Genomic DNA, 19,511 nt, shown 5'->3' with positions numbered 1-19,511 from the left:
AGCTTATGCTGTCGAAAATATACATCTATAGTCTATAAAGGTGCTTTTCAGTACATGAACACACTTCCAAAAGGAGAAAGCATGTCAGCCATTTATGTACTTCTAAAACATGACTGTGTTTTAGTTTCTTGATCTCTTTCATACAGTCAATATGTAAATCCTAAATAGTTTTTGCCTTACAATACTTATCACCCACTCCCTTACAATACTTACCACCATCAAAGCAAGTGTCATCATAAATGTCACTACCAAGTCACACCTAGCTGAAGTTAACATATCTGAGCAAAGTCAAAGTATATAAGCCTCCAAAAATATCATTAACATTTGCCAACTGAGGTTTTTAAAAAAGCTGAAATTTTACACTGTGGCTCATACACTGCATTTAATTCATTATTCTCTATTCTTTATCTTTTTTTATCTAGTTCAAACTTCTTCACACCCTTTAGATTTCATAGCAATAAAAAAGCTATGACATAGCTAAATTTCAAACACACACGATATATTTCAAGAGTAACATAAAGGAAGCAACATGATCATAGTGTATATCAATCCCCCACACCAAATAAACCAAACTCTCACTGTGATTACCAGTCAAGAAACATTGGAAAGAAGCTTATTAAAATGTAACTTGAATCTCTAATCCTTTGTAGGGACAAATATTCTCCAGACAGTACCCCTTGGTTTTACTCTCCATAGGAGAAAGCAAATGGATAGACACTGGTGGTCTTCTGTGAATCTGTTCTTTGAAATTCTATTCTTTGGTGATGAAAAAGGGGGAGAATTTATTTTAAAAAACCAAACTATTCAAATGAATGTTGTGTGCAACAAGAGGATAACTTTCTGAACCACAATGAATATGTGTCTGTGAGCATGTGCACATGAGTGTTCATCCACTGACTAACTAAATATGTATTGGGAATGAGTAGGTGAAATTAAACAAAATAAACACATGTTGTGCTAAAGTTATTCCACCTTGTATCCTTTAAATTATGGTATATCAACAACTGGTTATTGTGTTATCAGCTCTACCTCAATGCAAGATCTTACACTGTTTAGAACTAATACCAACAACCACAGGTGCCAACGAGCGCTATTCTATGCTCATTGTTTCCTAACCTGTTGAACACAGCATCTGACATAAATTCTAGTGTATTGCAAAGTAAAAAATTACTTTTTGAATTTAAAAATCTCAGATCTTTTATTCACACTCTTTATTTAGCTGTTTTTCAATACAATAGAAAACTACAAAAAAGCGCCCCAATGTACAAAACACAAAATATATTTACAGTAGAACTTGCATTATCCTGATTTAGTTCACAGTAAATCTTTTTCAGAGCATTCAGTAAACAATTCATTCTATGAAAGCTTGATCATTCATCTCCAGTCTCAACAGCTACCTTCTAATAAAAAGACTATATTTTGCATCCAAATTTTGACAATGTCTGATGAAGTTTGTCTTTGAATTAGACTTGACAAACACGAGGACTCCAGAACTCTTTAGATAGTACAATGTCCAAACAATCTTAAGCCCATTTAATTCATGTAGCCAGATGCATTAACATTAGCTTTCTGTCACTGATTTTTCTTATTTTTATCAAAGCCTTGTTTGTAAGTTCCATGGTTTCATCCCACTTGTTTTTCTCAGGGCTTGTGTATGTCACCAAGTTTTCAGTATATTGTAAGATTAACTTCAAAAACCTACGAGAAATAACACCAGAGAAGAAAAGCTTTTAAAAGGATTTAAAAAAAAAAAAAAAAAAAGAAAAATATCTCAATGCCTGATTTAAAGCTGCTAACGTCTTCAAATATCCAAATCTTCCTCAAGATGATCAATACATTCAGAGGTTTGTTCTACTTCTGGAAAAGAACCGCTCCCTCACTCTCACAGTAGGATGCAAAGATTTTCAGAACTGCAATTAACACTTCCATAGAAAGAATAGAGTGACAAAATGTGTGACAGAATTTTCCCCAAATGGCTTCCTTTCTTTTCTCAGTCAAATGTTTCACAATGTATATGACACCCAACCAGCTATTAATTGACACACAAAGAGAAAAATCACCAACATCTTAAATACAGCATTTATGTATTCTTATTTGAGTGTATGATTGTTTCCTATCTATACTAAGGGGCAGTCTAATAAAAATTAAAAATGTGAATAACTGGACCATATATTTTCAGCCGAGTTATTTTAGTTCTTAAGTGAACATTGTCTGAGGTATAATTATGACTAATGATAGAAAATCTCTACAGGATTTGTATTACAGATCAGAAAGGAATATGTACAATTCCTATTTTCATAAAGTAAGTTTAGATACTCACTTTAGATACTGCTGATAATCAAAAGGATTCTTTTTACAAACGGCATGAACACTGACTACTTCCACAGTAATCAATATTAAGATGAGTCGCAACACTGGAGACAAAAATTTAATGCTAGAAATAAAAAAAAATAATAAAATAAACAAACTAAAACCAATCCTAAAAAAATATCACTATAATCGAAGAATTCTTCAGACTTCTGCACCAATCCTAAATAGTTGGATATTGCAGAGTGGGGGAAAAAAAAAAAAGGACTATGAAATGTCCTTCAGCAAAAAGTGCAAATCCCAGAACAAGGGATTTGATGATGAAACCTCCGAAAGAGGAAAAAAATGAAATTCATAAAGTTAAGATTCCAAAGAAAAACTCATGGGCACCCATTATTCCATAGATAATAAAGCAGATTTCAACTGATTTGCAAAATGTATCATCGTTTTCAGTTTAAGCTGTTTCTTAAATAATACGGTTAACATTTTTAGGAACATAACCTGGCCAATATTACAAAATCTACAGTTTTCCCGGTTTTTAAAGTAGATTCATAAAACCCAGGAAAGCACTTAGGAATAGGAACAAAACTTAATGAAATATTAAACAATCTACACATAGATATATCTATATATAAAGATGCTGATTCAGGTATAATTATAAAAAGCAGCAAACTAAAGTAGATAAAGTCTTCAAATCAGTTAAACCTATTGCATTCAGATAAATCTTGAATGTCATTTATATGTTTAATGAACAGGAAAAGATAGCATCTACAAAAATAAAATCTATCATTTAAATGATACTTAATTTGAAAGCTTGTAATTTACAGTGAAGTAATCCAGCAATGCTAAAAAATACCCACTGAATTATTCTCCAGTTTGAGATTTTCTTTTTAGTTCAACAGTGCTGCTCAACAGAAATCTAGTTTGACACTTAATTCTGAAATGGTTAATGAGAACATGCGAACACTGTTGACTTTAACCTTCTAAGACAAACCACTGAAAGCCAGCAACAGTAGAGTGCAGCCACTCTCTCTCAGCCTAAGCAAAGGAAAACCATCAGCCAACCTGTTCAACATCCGTAGATAGTTATGCCTCTGACGAGAACGTAGAGTCTTGTTCACCCACTGCGCGTATCTCACCTCAGCGCCGGCAATAACTTGTTCGGACACTTGATGGCACTGCGTGCTTATTTTGCGGAGTATCACCACAATTTCCAGAACCGGTCGAGGAGAATAAAGCGTGCAAATACGTGTATCGCAAAGTTCAGTCAACAGCCTCCAAAACAGGAAGGGGTTTTTAATGTCAGTCTTTCGTTAGCTGGATTTAACATGAGATACATTTCATATTCAGTGTGGTTTGACTCATAATGTTTTAACTCAGAAAACCTGGAAACTAACTGCCCTTACCTCAAGACTGAAAAAAAGCAAGGATCTGTGTAGCAGGGGTAGTGATTGCGTTCTTTATCACTTTACTGAATATAAATGCAAAACTGCTGGTGATGAATATGTTTCCCATTTCAGATAAAGAAACAAAACCACAATAAATGAAACTGCCTGCCTGAAATGATATACTGAACACATCAAATCACAGCAGGGTTGTGGTTGAAGCCTCCCACCATAGTTCAACTCATAATGAATTAACATTCACCATAATAAAACTCACTGAAACAAATGGTATTAATTAGTACTTCCATTAGTGTGTGGTCCTTCTTCTGGGCAAAACAAGCAGCAGACTTAACATTTTGTAAAATGCAGGTGGTGAGACAATTTTTTTAATCAACACCACACAGATCATGCTTTGTTAAATCACACAAATACGTTCCTGCTGTCCTATTCTAATCTACTACACTGATGTGTCACACATCACTTCAAACACTGTTTTTACAGAAGTGTTTGCTAATCTCCCTCATGCTCAAATCACCTCTGAAACAGCAACACATCAATGACCAAAAGTGACAGAGGCAGAAAAATTCCAAAATAAAGTTTATGACTTTAGTAATTAGGCTTCTTTTTCATAAATGAGACAATTGAAGATTGGTGGGTGGGAAAAACAGGCCCACACATTATGTAAGTAAAGCAACAGGTAAAATCCTCTTTGCACTATCCTGCTCATGCCTAATGGGTTTGATTAGGAGTGTTTTGTTCCAACATACTCATGCAGTCATGGGAGTCTTAAGGCTCCCTTAAGAGTGGAAATCAAAAGTCAAATTGTTTTGAACATTATTCCAAGTAGACATAATTGGAACTAACATACCTCCAAGTCTGACACCATGTATTACAACATATCTTCTATTTCTGAATCTTGATATTAAAGCATGTAAAAACATAATTATTTAGTAGTGTATGAGCATTTTGAATGCCACACACAGTTGTGACATCAAATACATTAAAACAAATTTCTGATGCAATTTTAGCACACAAAACGGATTAAAACCAACCTAATCTAGTCAGTATATAAGCATTTTAATTATTTTGCTTTCCCAGCCTGAGAGAAAAATAGTTATTTTTTCATGTTAATTTCAAAGTAAAATCTCTACTGTAATTCCCAAATCTACAATGTCCCATCTTAACTTTCAAGATGATGCTCAGTTGCGATTCTAAGATTTTCAGATTAAATCAGCAACAACAATAGAAAAGTGCATACAACATTTCAAGCATTGCTCTGAAAACAGGGAAGCGAGTAACTCAGGTTTGAGACTTCTTATGTATGTAGAAGCTGAGAGCAGGAACCAGGAGGCAAACTCACCTCTCTGTTAGGACACTATTGATTGGATCATCTGAACTACAGCAGTTCTGGGGCATATATTGCACCAACTGAGATGTAATTTCAGATATCATCAAAATTAAAGTACTAGCTTCAGCGTTTTCTTCCAAACTTAAAAAAAGAAAAAAATTAACATTTGAGATGATAAAAGTGTAGTACTTATTATTACTCAAATAGCATAGATCAAGATGTAGATTTTTTTTTATAGTAGTGTATTTAATTCTCACTCTCTGATACTACGGTTCTTTTCCCTCCATTTTATAAGCATGATTTTATTTCTCCAACTAAATACAACCTTTTCTCAGTCTCAGCAATCTTCAGAACCCCTCTTAATCCTCCCTTCATCAAAATCCTGCAGTATACTGAATATGTGATAGATGCATTGTATTTTCATTTCTCAGCTCTAAACAAGTACAATTTCCTCCAGTGATATTATTAACGACTTCCTCCTTTTCAAATAACAAGAGAACGTTACACTCTTTTTCTAACTAACATCTTATATAAAGTCTTCCACTATTTTGGTTACCAAGTCCTTTTCAAAATAAGGCATTATTTTCTGTTTTACATTTGGTGACCATTTCTTCAGAAACAGAATATGGAGCCACTAACACCTCTGTGTTTCAGGTATTTTCTCACTCCCTTCAAATTAGCACATTATTTATAGCTTTTACAGTACTTGTACTGATGTGCACAGCACAGATTAAGCTAAAGAGAAGAAAGGGGTCTTCTCACAACCCCTCTGGCATCTACAATCTTTCTAGTAAAATATATGGAGAGACATTTCACGGTCTCAAACCCTATTCTTCATAACTATTTTGAAAACTATCTTATATAGCATATATATATACCCTTTAATTGTTTGAACTTGTTCCTCAGACACTGTTGGCAATCCGGACCATAAGTGAATGCTCTTCATACATTCCAGCACCTTAAAAACACATAACAAAAAATGTTTTGTAAAGTGTAGCCTTTGACAGACAGGCCAATGCATTTCACTTTGCTTAGTGGCAATTTCAGAAAAAAACTAAGTAATCATAATTATGTAAGCCAACTTCAATTGTTAAGGTCTATGTTAGGGCAGAAAGTCTTGATCACACTTCCATGCTAAAACATTATCTGAATAAACTAGCTGACTATTCTTTCTACATTTCTTTTAATGTAAAAAGTTAACTAACATAACTTTTATAACACGCTGTTTGAACACTGTGGAAAAGTAAAAGTACTAAGTATGTCTACTGTACACCCAAATCAAGAGAGGAACGTCCTAAAACAGTTCATTAAACTGACTGGCAGAAAAGTACCATGACAATGGAAAGCAGATTTTGCTACAACGACAGAATCTTAGTCAGCTAGTTTTCATACAATAAAAACCTTAGCAATAGCCTAATCCAAAATTCCTGGAGACATGACCAACCAGTGGTTCTGACATAAGAAAGCATAAGAAAATTAAAAAACTACAGAACAGCAAACATTCAGGTAAGAATAAACCTATTCAGTGATCTAGAACACATACACAGTATCAGTTGCATCAATAGGAGTGTGCATAGTTATATCTCATTTTAGCAACTCTAATTTCCTTTAATTTTAAAAGATATAGCAAAAAACAATTAAAAAACATGTAAGATTTTAACTGTTTTTAGGACAAACAAAGCACGAAGAAAACAATTAGACTAATTTTAATGATTCACATTTTAAAGACTGAAATGATTTCATAGATGTGGACACCTACCTGTTTCTTGAGACGGGAAATTGGATGAAATCGAGATTGGTAGCAACTTGCACAGTTCATCAGTGGTTTTATGACCGTGTGTTCCTGATTTACAAAATCACAGACAACACACAATAATCATACACAGACCTAGACTTATACCTCATTTTATGCAAGCCACCTATAGCACTGATGTCAGTAAAGACTTCCGAATCCGTGAGGGCTGAAAGAAGTAATCAGCACAGCGAGTGGTTAAAGCTTAATTTCACACATTTTACCTATGAAACCTGACAGCAGCTGACAGAAAAGCAACCAAGTATTCTCATAATGCAGCAGCATGCAATACTTCTTAAGAAACTAAAAAGAGCTGCAACTAATGAATGAAAGCTTTATCTCACGGGTTGCTGTATCGTATTGAAAGAAGTAATCCCAAATATAAACAGGAAACTGGGGAGAGCAAATACAATAATCACTAATGTTGACAAACATATTGCTAGACAAAAAGTGTTTACAAATTCACAGTATAAGTATGGATACAAACAACATTAGCAAGCCACCATTATTTACAATGTCTTGGAAAAAGAAAATCTCAGTAACTACATACCTCAGTGGGTGAGCTACAGCAGTTGTGCATACCTTTTGGATAATTCAGCAGATAAACAGGCTAGGTATCAATACAATTTTACAAAATTAAGTGGAATCACTATAATTTATGGATTAACCACGTGAATAAGGACTGGTTAAGCCAACAAATTAAGGCACAGGAAGAAAGGGTAATCTTTTGGAAAACTTTCTGTATTTATTTCACTACAAAACTAGGCAAAAACATATTTTCACAATTTTTTACTTGGATGAATACTTCATTTCCACAAAAAGCAGCTCTCAAGAAAGATTCAGTCAAACTCTCTAAAAACATATTTGGTATCCAAAGTAACCGAAAAAAAAATCTTCTGAGAACATAATGCTAATCCCTACCTTAAGAGAAAACATATTCTCATCTGAGAATCTGCAGAGAAGAGTAATTGCAAATGCAACTATCTGATTAGCTACTTCTCTGGGAAATGCTTCCAGATTGATTTCTCCATGGCTTAAACGATCTCTTACACGTGGACCCTCCTGGTGGTTCAAGAAATCCCAAAGAAATTCCTGTGGAAACATACATCAAGTGTACAGAATTCTATTCTATGTGTATGCACATAGAATTGAATATATTCAGTGTACAGAATATCCCTGACAGACAGGTATGTGATCATGTCTGTAGGAAAGGGGCTTTCAGATATTCAGAAAAAAAAACAATGCAAACTATACTCATAACAAAAAAAAAAAGTGCAACTCATCCATCTTGGTAGCTTCTGAGGAAATTCAAAACTAACATACATGCTGAATTCAGAGAGCTAACAACAGACTTCTGTCGTGGGTTGACCCTAGCCAGGTTCCAAACACCCACGAAAATTGCTAAGAACTAGGAGAGGTCACACAGGCAAGACAGATTCAATGTGAGGATAGCACTAAAATTTATTACTAACAGGATAGGAGCTAAAGAGTGAGAGATAAAACAGATTTAAACACACTTTTCAACCACCCCTCCTTCCTTCCATATTCTCCCTCCTCCTCCTGCATCAGTGCAGGAAGAGAAGTCCACCTAAACCTATAAGGCAACAGGTCTTCCAAGACAGCTGCACTTGTGAGTCACCCTTCTCCACTCACAGGGCAACAGGTCTTCCATATCTGCTACACTTGTGAGTTACCCTTAGATGGGCTGCAGCGGAGAGCCTGCTCCACCAAGGTCTTTCTCCATGGGCTACAGGGGCTAAAGCTCTGAGTCATCCCCCTGTCCCATTCCATGGGTCCCTCCCATGGGAAATAGTCTTTGGTGGACTTCACCCACATGGATCCACCCCCCCCTCGGGCCGCAGGTCTTGGGATGCAGGAGTCTCTATACCCTGATGGTTTTTTCATAGAATGCAGTCCTTGATGCAGAATACTGTACTGGCGTGGGTTCCCCACAGGGGTCAGTAGTCCTACCCAGAAGACACTGCCCCAGCGTGGGCTTCCCTCTCCACAGGCCACAGATCTTCCGAAGGACCCCACTACCCCTGGGCCTCCCACGAGGGTAGCAGTCCTCCATTTTCATGCATCCACTTGTTCCATCATGGGTTCAGCTGGCCCGGTGTGGTTCCAGCGCTGTGCCTGCCCCGGGGCAGCTGCTGTGCAGCCCTGGGCCATGGCTGCCACTCCAGCTTGGCCTGGCTCTGCTCCAGCGCCACACCTGCCCTGGGCCGAGGCCACGGGGCCTGGGCCTGGAGGCTTCCCTCTGCCACCCCCCGGCTCCAATTTCTTCTGTGCAACAACCTTTTCCCTTAAATATGTTATCACACAGGCGCAACAATTGCCTCTCCCTTTGCCAAACAGCAGGAAGTCCTTCCTGTAGCCAGCTGTCATTGGCTCCCCGGGGGGGGGGGGGGGGGAAACTTCTAGCAGCTTCTAACAGAAAATCACCCCATGTAGCCCCCCCCCTCCCCCGCTGAGAAACACCAGCCACAGAAAAACCACAGAACTTCCTTCAACTTCGTGCCCCAAGCCCTCCACACCCCACTGCCTCTGGCAACAGGACAGTAACCTGAGATCTCTAAAGATCTCTAAATTCAACACCCCTAGTTTTCCTGTTCACGATATGTTTGGGTAGTGAGATGCAGAATGTGCTTTGCAGGTTTGAGCCACATTTTTGTGCCATCTGCCCAGATAGTAGAAGATGTGTCCCAGAAGCAATCAGAAATAAGTTTGAAATTTTCCTGTATGAGGCATCAGTTCTTCTTCTGCTCCATTCAGCTGAACTTCAGAAGTCTAAAGAAAAGTATCTCTGAGACATCTACATTTCAGAAGGAAAGGTAGTCCTATATCCTAACTCAATATAGCTTGTGAGACACTACCTTGCATCCTTCCCAATGAAAAAGGCTAACAAGCTTCTGGTTCTAAGGTGCTGGATACAAGCTATATGTAATAAATAAATGTTAGGCATGGTCATAAAGACATTACTGAACTAAAAAAAAAACCAAATGAAAACAACAAGAAAAAACAAACAAACAACCAAACCACAGAAAACTTTCAAAACACTTGCCATGGCAGGTTCTTCAAGAACTACAGGTAGCTGGTTGACTTCATCGTTATCCAAATGCTTTGCTAGCATCTAGAAGAAAAGTAATTTGAACAGAAACTTACTATATTACTGAAAGCCAAATAATCAAAGAAGAAACATAACTAAAGTAATTAGTTTTCCTGATTTTATGCAATTCCTTCTGCCACTCTAGAATCAAGGTCCCTAATTACTACTGACAATTTGAGATAACTCAAACAACTTGTAAAATTGAGGATTTCTGTTTGCAATATTTATTTGTATTTATTTTGAATAACTGAATCTAGGAAAAATGACAGAATGTTTCTTTCTGTGGAGTGAAGAATTTCAAGCTAAAAACATTTAGAACAAAATATTCCGTTTATTACAATGTGTATTAATTTTGATATTTTCTGGAGGATTAAAAATTTAAAATGTTTACTGTCCATCATTTTTTATGTCGAAAAAAGCTAGAAATAATGTCTTATCCAACACAAGAAAGTGCACTCAAGACTCTAGTAATGGGAAACATGCATGTGCTTAAATTCTGACGTTGATATATATTAAATTAAAAAAAAAAAATCACAGTACCTCATCGAAAGTGGTGTAGAAAGCAGAAGACTAGAACAAAAGACAATATTATTTTATTTTCAAACAAAATCAAATAACTAGACATGTATATCAAACTTTTATTTATTCATTTGCATGAGATACCAGAGGTGCATGAATAGCAAAAAAAAGCCCCCTTACAAATGAAGGGAGTTTTGGATTTTGTGCTGAGTTTTTTTACAATAAATATATCATGGCTTACTTTCCACCCTAAACTACTGTTTCTGAACACTAACCTTCAACTACTTTTTCAGTTCTTTTTACTGGCAGACATTTTAAAAAAATTAAAGGCATTCGTGAATCTCAACTGGAAATTTGTAAATAATTTTCCATAATTGACTGACATTTTTTTTTGGTAAATCTGTAAATGTTTATAGACACTATTCTTCAAGAATAACTATTTTGCAAATATTGTAAGCACTAAATCATAATTGACTTTAGACAGAAATTTTACCTCAGCTGTCAGCAAACGATTTGGACATTTATTAGTTGTAGTGAAGAGCAATCTAAGTCCAACTTCCAGCTGAGGAAGTAAGAGAATCACACTGTCAGCATACCTGAAAAATTAACAGAGATATCCAGGTTTTTCTCCATTCAGCCATTTCAGACTTAAAGTCTCAGGCCAAACGACCTGGACCAAAATTCCCTGGTAATGCACTTTGTAAACAAACAATAAATGACTACCTGTGCCAAACATAAACTGATCACTGAATACAAGCTCAGAGGCTAGAATAACTTACTGAAAGGTGAAGCATGGGAGATAAAAACAAAACAATACACTTTTTTTAAAAATTCAAAATCTTAATATGTGGAGATTTATTTTGCTTGCTTTGTAAGTCTCTCCTTTGTTGCTACATCTCCAACAGTTCTTTTTAGGGTTCAAAATATAGTTTATAACCTTATTTGGTACAAAACAAAGTCATAAGTTGAGAAACTTTCTGAGGGATCACCATAACAATGCCTAATGATATGTTGGCATAAGTTAAGTAACAGACTTAGTAAAAAGCTTTGGAATCTGTGAATGCAGATTATAAATATAGAATATATCATTCTATATAGAATAAATTCTATTAAAAAATAATTTAAAAAATTTGACTTACCTGCTTTGCTTGAAAGCTGTTAAAGCAGCGATCCAAAATGGTAACATTGTTTTTAATACAAAACTGGACAGTTTTACAAGCTCTTCAGCTATGGAAAGTGTTTCATTATTGAGATCTACAAGTTAACAAAACAACATTGAAAAACTACATATAATCTCCAGTTTACTAATGCATTCTTAATATTTCACTGAAAATATAATACTATTTCAACATTTGTAAAGGGAGATTTAAAGTTATCCAATTTATTTTAACTTTGCAGGTACAACAGTAGCCATATTTAGGATCAGAATTTGAGTATATAAGATTGCATTTGTGGTGATAATATAAAATTACAGAGTAAAAACAGTTAAAAAGTCATGTTTGCTTTTTACTGAGATTAAAACACTACACAGCAACTGGACCTAGATTCCGTGGAGTTGTTTTCCACCTACTTCAAATACTTTTAAAAAGTGTAATGTTAATTAATCATTTCTGTTCACTCAAAATCAGTACAGCAGCATGAATATTTGAACATGAGCACATTGTTTCTACTTTATTAATTTTCTGTGTTGACACGTAGCATAGTAAATTAACACTTCATACTTCAATGCTACCATGTAATGAAACTCATATATATGCATTCACATTATAAATGTCTTATCCAAAAGAAAGATTAAAATGGTAAGTGGGACTTGATTGCACTTAGCATTTTTTAAATCAAATCAAGTTATAGCATTTATACTACAACATTATTGGGATGTTATCAGCTTGATTTGGTTCCCAAAAGCCCTGTCTCAGTTCCATGGATGGATGTTCCACTGGCAAACAGATTATATAGCACAAATCGACCACGATGACCACTGACACCAAGACTTCCCATATGCTGCTGTTGCCTTAAAAATAGTAGGAATAAACAAAATAAGGTCTGAAGACAGGGAGATGAGACAGTTTTAATCGGACTTCAAGTGTTTCCCTGAGAAAAGCATTAGTATACTGAAGATGTGCCATCATCCTTTACTGTGTTTCAGCACTATCTTCCCTGTAAGACTGAGGGCACTCCTGCTGGGACCCTTGCAGCTGGAACCCATTGTTTCTGGAAGAAGTTAGATTTTGTAAAGGCAAACTAGACCACCGTTAGATGAAATGAACTCTCATAATCAAAAAATGGAGTATACAGTTGAAGTCTTTTAGAAGCAGTCATATTTCAACGTATTACAATTATTTTAGAACACAGTATTTTTTGATTAAATAGTCAGTGCAACTGCCTATTAAAAAGCTGTCCTACAATCATGACTGATTCATCTAATGACAGTATATACAGGTATCTTAGTTAAGATTTAATCTTGGAACTCTAGAAGATGCATTATTTTCAACAGCGCTTTTGGACAATCAAACAATAGCAAATATAAGATAATAAAAAACTTGCTAATATTTAAATACTTGCCTGGAAATACATCAAGCTCCTCTAAGCTAACGAAGATCACATAAGGTCGATGTAGTAAAATGCATTTATTTTGCAGAAGATAAGTCTGCAACAACTGACCCAACCCTGCAGTTAAAAAAAGCAGCATAGCACAATATCTAGGGAGAATAACATAATATATTAGAAAAGCTTATACAAAGAAATCTTCTGTAAAGATCAACATTTCTGAGTTAGGGATAAAGGGGTTTTTTCACTCTTTCAAAGAACACCCAAAACCTACACTCCCCACGTGAGCAGGGGCACTTAATAACTAATTATGTTCACAAGCATGAAAAAAAATTAAAGACTAGAATCAGGAAAAAAGCATCGCTGTATTCTCCATTGGCTGCTGTTGCTCCTCCTTCTACCCTATTCCTGTGTCTTTTGTTCCAAGTTATTCCTCACTGCCCTGACAGAATTTTAAAAAAAAAGTTAAGTTTTCATACTTAACTTAACAGTACAAAAAACACTGCTCCTAATAATGGCTGAAGTATTCTACAGAAATCCATTTCCAGAAAAGAAACAGCAGCAGCGGAAATCTGTCAGAATACTGACAGAGTCCTTTGGACAATTTATTTTTTTTTCCCCATGAGAGAAGTAAGTTTTACCATCCACTTTTCAAGAACTCGCAAGTCTGACTGTTAAGAAAATGAGATTTTTTTGGTAACTTACTTGGCAGGAATTTCTTGTGGGGATGCAAATCCATGCCACAAAACATTACGAAGATTCAGACCATATGGAGAGCCAATGAATATCCTCAGTACATTCATCTAATTAATAAACAAAATAATTAGTGCATGAAGAAATATATTATTTATTTATTATCTTTCTTAATTTTATTATCTTTCCCTAACAGAAAACTTCAGAAGTTATTGAGAAACTATAATATCTACTTTCAACATGACTGGCCACAGCTTGTCACAGTGACAGAAACTCACTATTTGCAATTCCCAGCATTCTCTGAAAGGAAATTGTTCATCTTATTTGTACAGGTTATAGATATGTACAGGCTATGGGACAAACAAAACTAATTATTGGACATTCCAAGCAGTTATGACAGGCAAAAAAATGAGATAAAGTATAGTTCTTACTTCTTGTAGTATAAGTTCACATAATTTAATGCAATTTAGCATAAAATATAGAATTTGCATTCAAAGTTGTATTCCCAGATCACTATCAAACAAAATGAGAAACTGGTTTATTTTTCAAATGTAAGAATTTAAGTATTCCATATGCCATCAAAATTCGAGAAATAGTTTTTGTTACACTACTAGACTGGCTAACAACACAGGCTTCTGCAGTTCACACCCAATATTTTGTTCTAAGAAAGAATGTGCTCTTGTAAGACTGCATGTGGAAGATCCACCTACTCTGTTTACACAAGAGTGCAAATATCATCAAATTTTTGTGGATTTTTTTTTTTTTTGCAAATTAGTTTCCTCTATTTTGAAAAATTCTGATATGGTAAATGTTATAAAGCATGTTACTACATTGGTGGTCAAGAGTAACACAGCTTATCAGAAACAGCCAGTGCATGATGTGAATTTTCAAATGGTGCAACTCAGAATGAGGCAGATGAACTCTGCTCGTCACCTGCCAGGCATGTGAAATTTTACATATGTAGGTTTTTCATACAGAAAGGGAAATAAGAACTTATGATCTTGCCTTTAAAACTCTTTCTTTTACAATATTAATTTTTTCTTTGAATCATATAACCCCCAGACGGTAACGTATAAAATGAAAATAAATCTACGATATACAGAGTTTGCAACCTCTTCTTCAGTACAAGTAAAGGCTATGCTTGGACACCTGCCATTTGGCCGGAAGAAAACCAGCTCAATATTTATTACTTATTTCAAAAGTGTGCACTTACTACAGCTTGTCCAAAGATAACTGCTAGCTGCTTAGATGCAAGCAAGTCTCTTAGAAGGAAAGGGCAATCGTTACCCTTAAGTAAATATACCTATTAAAAAAAAAAAGCAAAACAGATAACATAAATAATTTAGTGTACTTCTTTGTATTTCAAACATATAACTTGATTATTTCGCCCAGTAACCATTTTCATTATTGTAAAAACATCATCATCATTGGTCTACTCTGGCCTCCAACCAAGAGATCTGGAGACACACTATCTATAATGCTGCTGTTTCCTTTGAGAACACACACAGGATCACTCTCAAGGAGAAAAGACAATATAGAAAGAATCGTGTCTTGTCGATACCACCTAAGGAGTTGTTCTGCTGTGCCTTTTGCAACCGGACTTGTCTATCTCGTATTGGCCTTTTTAGCCACCAGCGCGCTTGCAGCAAATGTGGGTAGAGCCCTTCCCAAATCTTCGTTCACAAAGCCTGGCCATGATGATGACAATGACAATGATTGTAAAAACAGTAATCAAACAAAACACAGCAAGTCCTTAAAAAGGCTTTAAATTATGTAATTTCATGACAAATTAAAATTTAGGTAACATTTCAGAAAAGAGTGAATATCCTTCTTAATGTTTCCATTTTTACAGTGTCTGTACATGTACTGCTCTTCTCTTCCAAAAAAACCCCAAACCACAAAAAAACAGTAAAGCACAACAAGAACATAATTATGGGAATAAACTCTACCAAGGACACGATATTTCATTCTTACCCTAGAAATCTACAGGGTCTGTCAGTATTAAAGGGAGGAGACTTGTGGTTTGTCTTCTGATTCAGGCCGTTCCTTAAACTAGGTTTTAATCTTGTTGGGCAACCTCAGCATCTCTATTTTCAGCTGCTATCATGCCTTGTATTCTTTGTATTCTCCCTGACAGTTTTTCCCAATTTTTGGTAATTTTTTGTTACTTTAAATTTACCAAGCCCCCTTCTCGGGCAAATTTGTCTGTGAGTTAGTCCATTGTTCTTTCTCTGTCATTTCCTTCTCTAGAGTTCCTCATAGATATTTAACAACCAGCTATTTTAACTTATCTGTGCCTAATATAGCCCAGCAGCAAACAGTCTTTGAATAGGCATTGCTCCCTTCTCCCCAGGAAAAAAGTTATTTAGCAGGTCATTTTTCCACCTGCATGCCACTCCTCAGAGAAGTTACTACACCATCGGATCTTTTGTGGAAGCTACGTTGCTCCCTGTTTCAGTTAAATAAATCAAAGTAGAAAAGACCTATTGATTAATCAAACTCTTTTCTTTTTTAATTAAATTGGTTAGTAACAGCACTCACACAAGCAATGCTACCAGCACAGGTGGAGGAGCCCCAGATGTGCTTCCCCAGCACAACTGGATCCAGAAAAGAACCCCTGTCTGACTCAAAATGCACCCGGACTATTAGTGTACTACTACAGTACAGGCTAATTTCACTTTTTCAATACACAATTAAATCCAAGAGCTCATTCCCATCTTATAAGAAGCCAAATCTGTAATAGACTCCACATCTTGGCACTTACATCACCCAAGGCTCGCTCCAAGCATGATGTTAGTTTCATTAAGCCAAGAGCAACTTCTGTAGTTTGTGCATATTGTAAAACATCAAACACTTCAAGAAATACCTGTATGATTGAGGAGAGGAAGAATGTTGTGTTAAATATTCAGAAGGAAAAATCAAATTTTAAAAAGCACAGAGAAACTTAAATATTCCTCTGAGATAGTTGCTATACAAATGTAGAAAGAAAACTGTGCCAAGGAGATAAAAATATAGATGCCTGGAGAGAAATTTCCCTAGAGCACCTCTTGATACGTAGTGCCCTACATATATAAAAATTATCCACAATAACTTTATAAGGTAAAGTTAGGCACAGATTATTAGAAAAACAAAATCCTATGATCTTATGTTAGAACAGGCCCAAAGCACCTCATGTTCTCTAATATAAAATATAATTACAAAGTCAGGGAAACTACAAGCAACCACATAACAGAGACGGACAATCAGTCACAAATTCTAAACATTTTGGTTCACGGATATCTCTTTTTTGTTCTTACATTAAACTTCCACAAAGGATTCGTGTGCCAAAATACAAACTGTTAACAGAAATTTCTATACCTCTGTGCAGTTTGTCCAGTGCAACCACGATGCATACTGAATTACGAATTGCTCCTTGGTCAGAGATTTGAAGTGCACATTAACAGACTCACATACAGGTCCTAATGATCGTATGCTTTTGATATAATCCACACTTTGATCTTAAATTGAAAAAGAGAAGGTGATTAGTGTACCAATCTTCCCAAAGGTCCAATATTTTAAAACTCATAAGGAATAAAACCTGCTAGAGCTTGTGTACATCTTTAGCACAGAGAATTTAATCCAGACTTTTCTAGCACAATTAATACACTACAATTTACTGTCTAAAACACAGATATTGAAAAGTAAAGCTGCAGTGCAAAATCAGGTAAGATTGAGCCTCTTCTCCAAATAAAACAAAACAAAACCAACTAACCAAAATTAAAAAAAAACAACAAAGCCTAAACACAAGAAAATATGGAAGTAAATAGAATCATTAATGTTCTGCATTTGTTGAAATGGGAAGAATCCACTAGAATTTCTACAGAAATTCCACATAATCGAGTTGGAAGCTAATGCAGGCTCAGCAGGCTCAGTCCAGTTGCACAACTTACACCCTTTAAAGAATGCAGATGGATATGGTACCTTACAGAGTGGTATCACTGATTCTTTTTGGTGGGACACTTTTTATTGGAAAATGAATTCTTGTCATTTACTGAGAGATAGTCCTAGAGGCAAAAACATGTGTCACTTTAACTACGTCTGGAAATTAATAACAGAGCTTGCATGATGCAATTTGGTAAATTAAAATTCAGTGAGTTCATCAGGGTATAAATGTTTTCTTTGGTTAAAAAACAACTATGAACTATTCTACATACAGAAGAGAAACCAAATGGTACTTCTGTACAAGCTAGAGTTGGGGAAACAAAACCAGAAGCAACAGTAGGAATACTGATGGCCCCTGAGTGTTTTAAGTTTACTGCAAAAGGATATAAAGAACACAGAAGGCGGCAATTATGAGGTTGGAAAGAAGCAGGACTGAACCCTTATGTTACAGGCACATTAAACTGGGAACCAAGATGAAGGCAAAGTAGCAGCTACAGATTACATGAACCTTAGGAGCCAGCAAAAGCCAAATACCAAATGTGGATGAAAAATTTAAAGCTCTTTGTAGATATTAACTGTACATACTCTAAATCAGTAGCAAAGCTAATGCTGTACTGTAGCAAAATGTTGTAACTCAGCTAGAATTGCTATCATATTGTGTGGTACTGAAATTCTGCATCAGTCTTAAATGTATCATCACCACTACAGCAGGTAAACACCAACCTGATTCAAGGTAACACACATGCTCTGTAACAGCTTGCCAACACACTTCACCATTTCCAGATAAAATATTGTTAATATCATATGTGTCTTTCTTCTCAAATCCAAGTTTGCAAATTGCATAATGCACAGGCTGAGAAAGACAAGTAGTGACCGAGTCTGACAACGCCATCTAGAACAAACACACACAAACAAAAATAATTCTTCTATCAAGAAGGCACGAGACAAAGAAAATTATTAAAACATACCCATCAGCACAGATAGACAGTAATACCGCATCTGTAAACAAGTTATTAAGGTTTGCAATACAAGTTTATGCATATGATGAAAGGAACTCTCGACCAGAAACACCCTGGGAAAACTGAGGGGTAGAACTGCTCTATTTTCATAGTGCCAGGATGATTTCAGAGTGGCTATCTACTGAACTGATAACAAGATAGACTGAAGCAGTTTATACATAGATGTTCTGTCTAATCTCTGAGTTTGCAGAGAAACTGATGCTATTTCAAGTACAATCAAGAGCTCCAGTCCTTACGACCAGCAAAATCCTTGGAGGGGGGTAGGGGAGGAACATGTGAATTCCTCCCCATTGTAGCAATGTTAGCTACAATCTAAGCATTAATGTTATTTCCACATTATTCTATATAGAAAGACAAACTGATTCATTAGCACATTTTCAACTAAAAAATTTGCAAGAATATAACGCCCCATGCTAAAAATGAAGAAAATGCTTCTGATTTAGTAAAGAAAAACCCCCAAAAGTCATGCTTTCTCATTAAGGAAACAGACAAGAAATTGTTTGAAAATGAAGTACCACAACAAATAAAAAAAATTGCATTAAATTAAAAAATTTTTTTTCTCTTTAATTAGGTGGTAGAATAGACCCTCATGATATGTAATTCCTGTATTCATGTCTTCAAGGAGAGATGAGATATTTATATGGGTATTGGCACGGAGTAAGGGTAACAGTTCCTATCGGGAATCCGTGTTAGCTGCCACCAGGAGTACCTCTCTTCTATTAAAAAAAAAAAAAATAAATAATCTGAAACGTCGATAAAATATCATTCAGACCTTCACCTTGTCCTTCCCTCCCCCCTCCGTTTCACTGTCAGGGACAAGAGGCCAGAGCAAATCCTGCACTAACGCAGCCACCCTTTATTATTATTATTT

The 19,511-nt window shown here is 35.7% G+C and overlaps 1 protein-coding gene across 1 annotated transcript; it reads right to left on the bottom strand.

The window, feature by feature from the left end:
* Positions 1-1,179: 1,179 nt before the first annotated feature.
* Positions 1,180-19,511, bottom strand: ERMARD (ER membrane associated RNA degradation). Its single transcript, XM_018077451.2, has 18 exons — positions 19,419-19,511; positions 18,345-18,513; positions 17,058-17,197; positions 16,465-16,566; positions 14,914-15,003; positions 13,713-13,810; positions 13,023-13,159; positions 11,600-11,714; positions 10,954-11,056; positions 10,482-10,511; positions 9,897-9,965; positions 7,754-7,924; positions 6,800-6,883; positions 5,919-5,998; positions 5,053-5,181; positions 3,373-3,582; positions 2,321-2,434; positions 1,180-1,698 (listed from the first exon to the last, which is right to left on the bottom strand). Exons 2-18 carry the CDS (start codon positions 18,511-18,513, stop codon positions 1,539-1,541), a joined length of 2,001 nt encoding a protein of 666 aa, XP_017932940.2. The 5' UTR covers positions 19,419-19,511; the 3' UTR covers positions 1,180-1,538.

The sequence above is a fragment of the Manacus vitellinus genome, unplaced genomic scaffold, assembly GCF_001715985.3.
Source record: "Manacus vitellinus isolate BGI_N305 unplaced genomic scaffold, ASM171598v3 scaffold_37_pilon, whole genome shotgun sequence".
NCBI classification, from domain to species: Eukaryota; Metazoa; Chordata; class Aves; order Passeriformes; family Pipridae; genus Manacus; species Manacus vitellinus.
The sequence above is the reverse complement of the archived record's forward strand: the minus strand, read 5'-3'. Positions and strand labels throughout refer to the sequence as shown.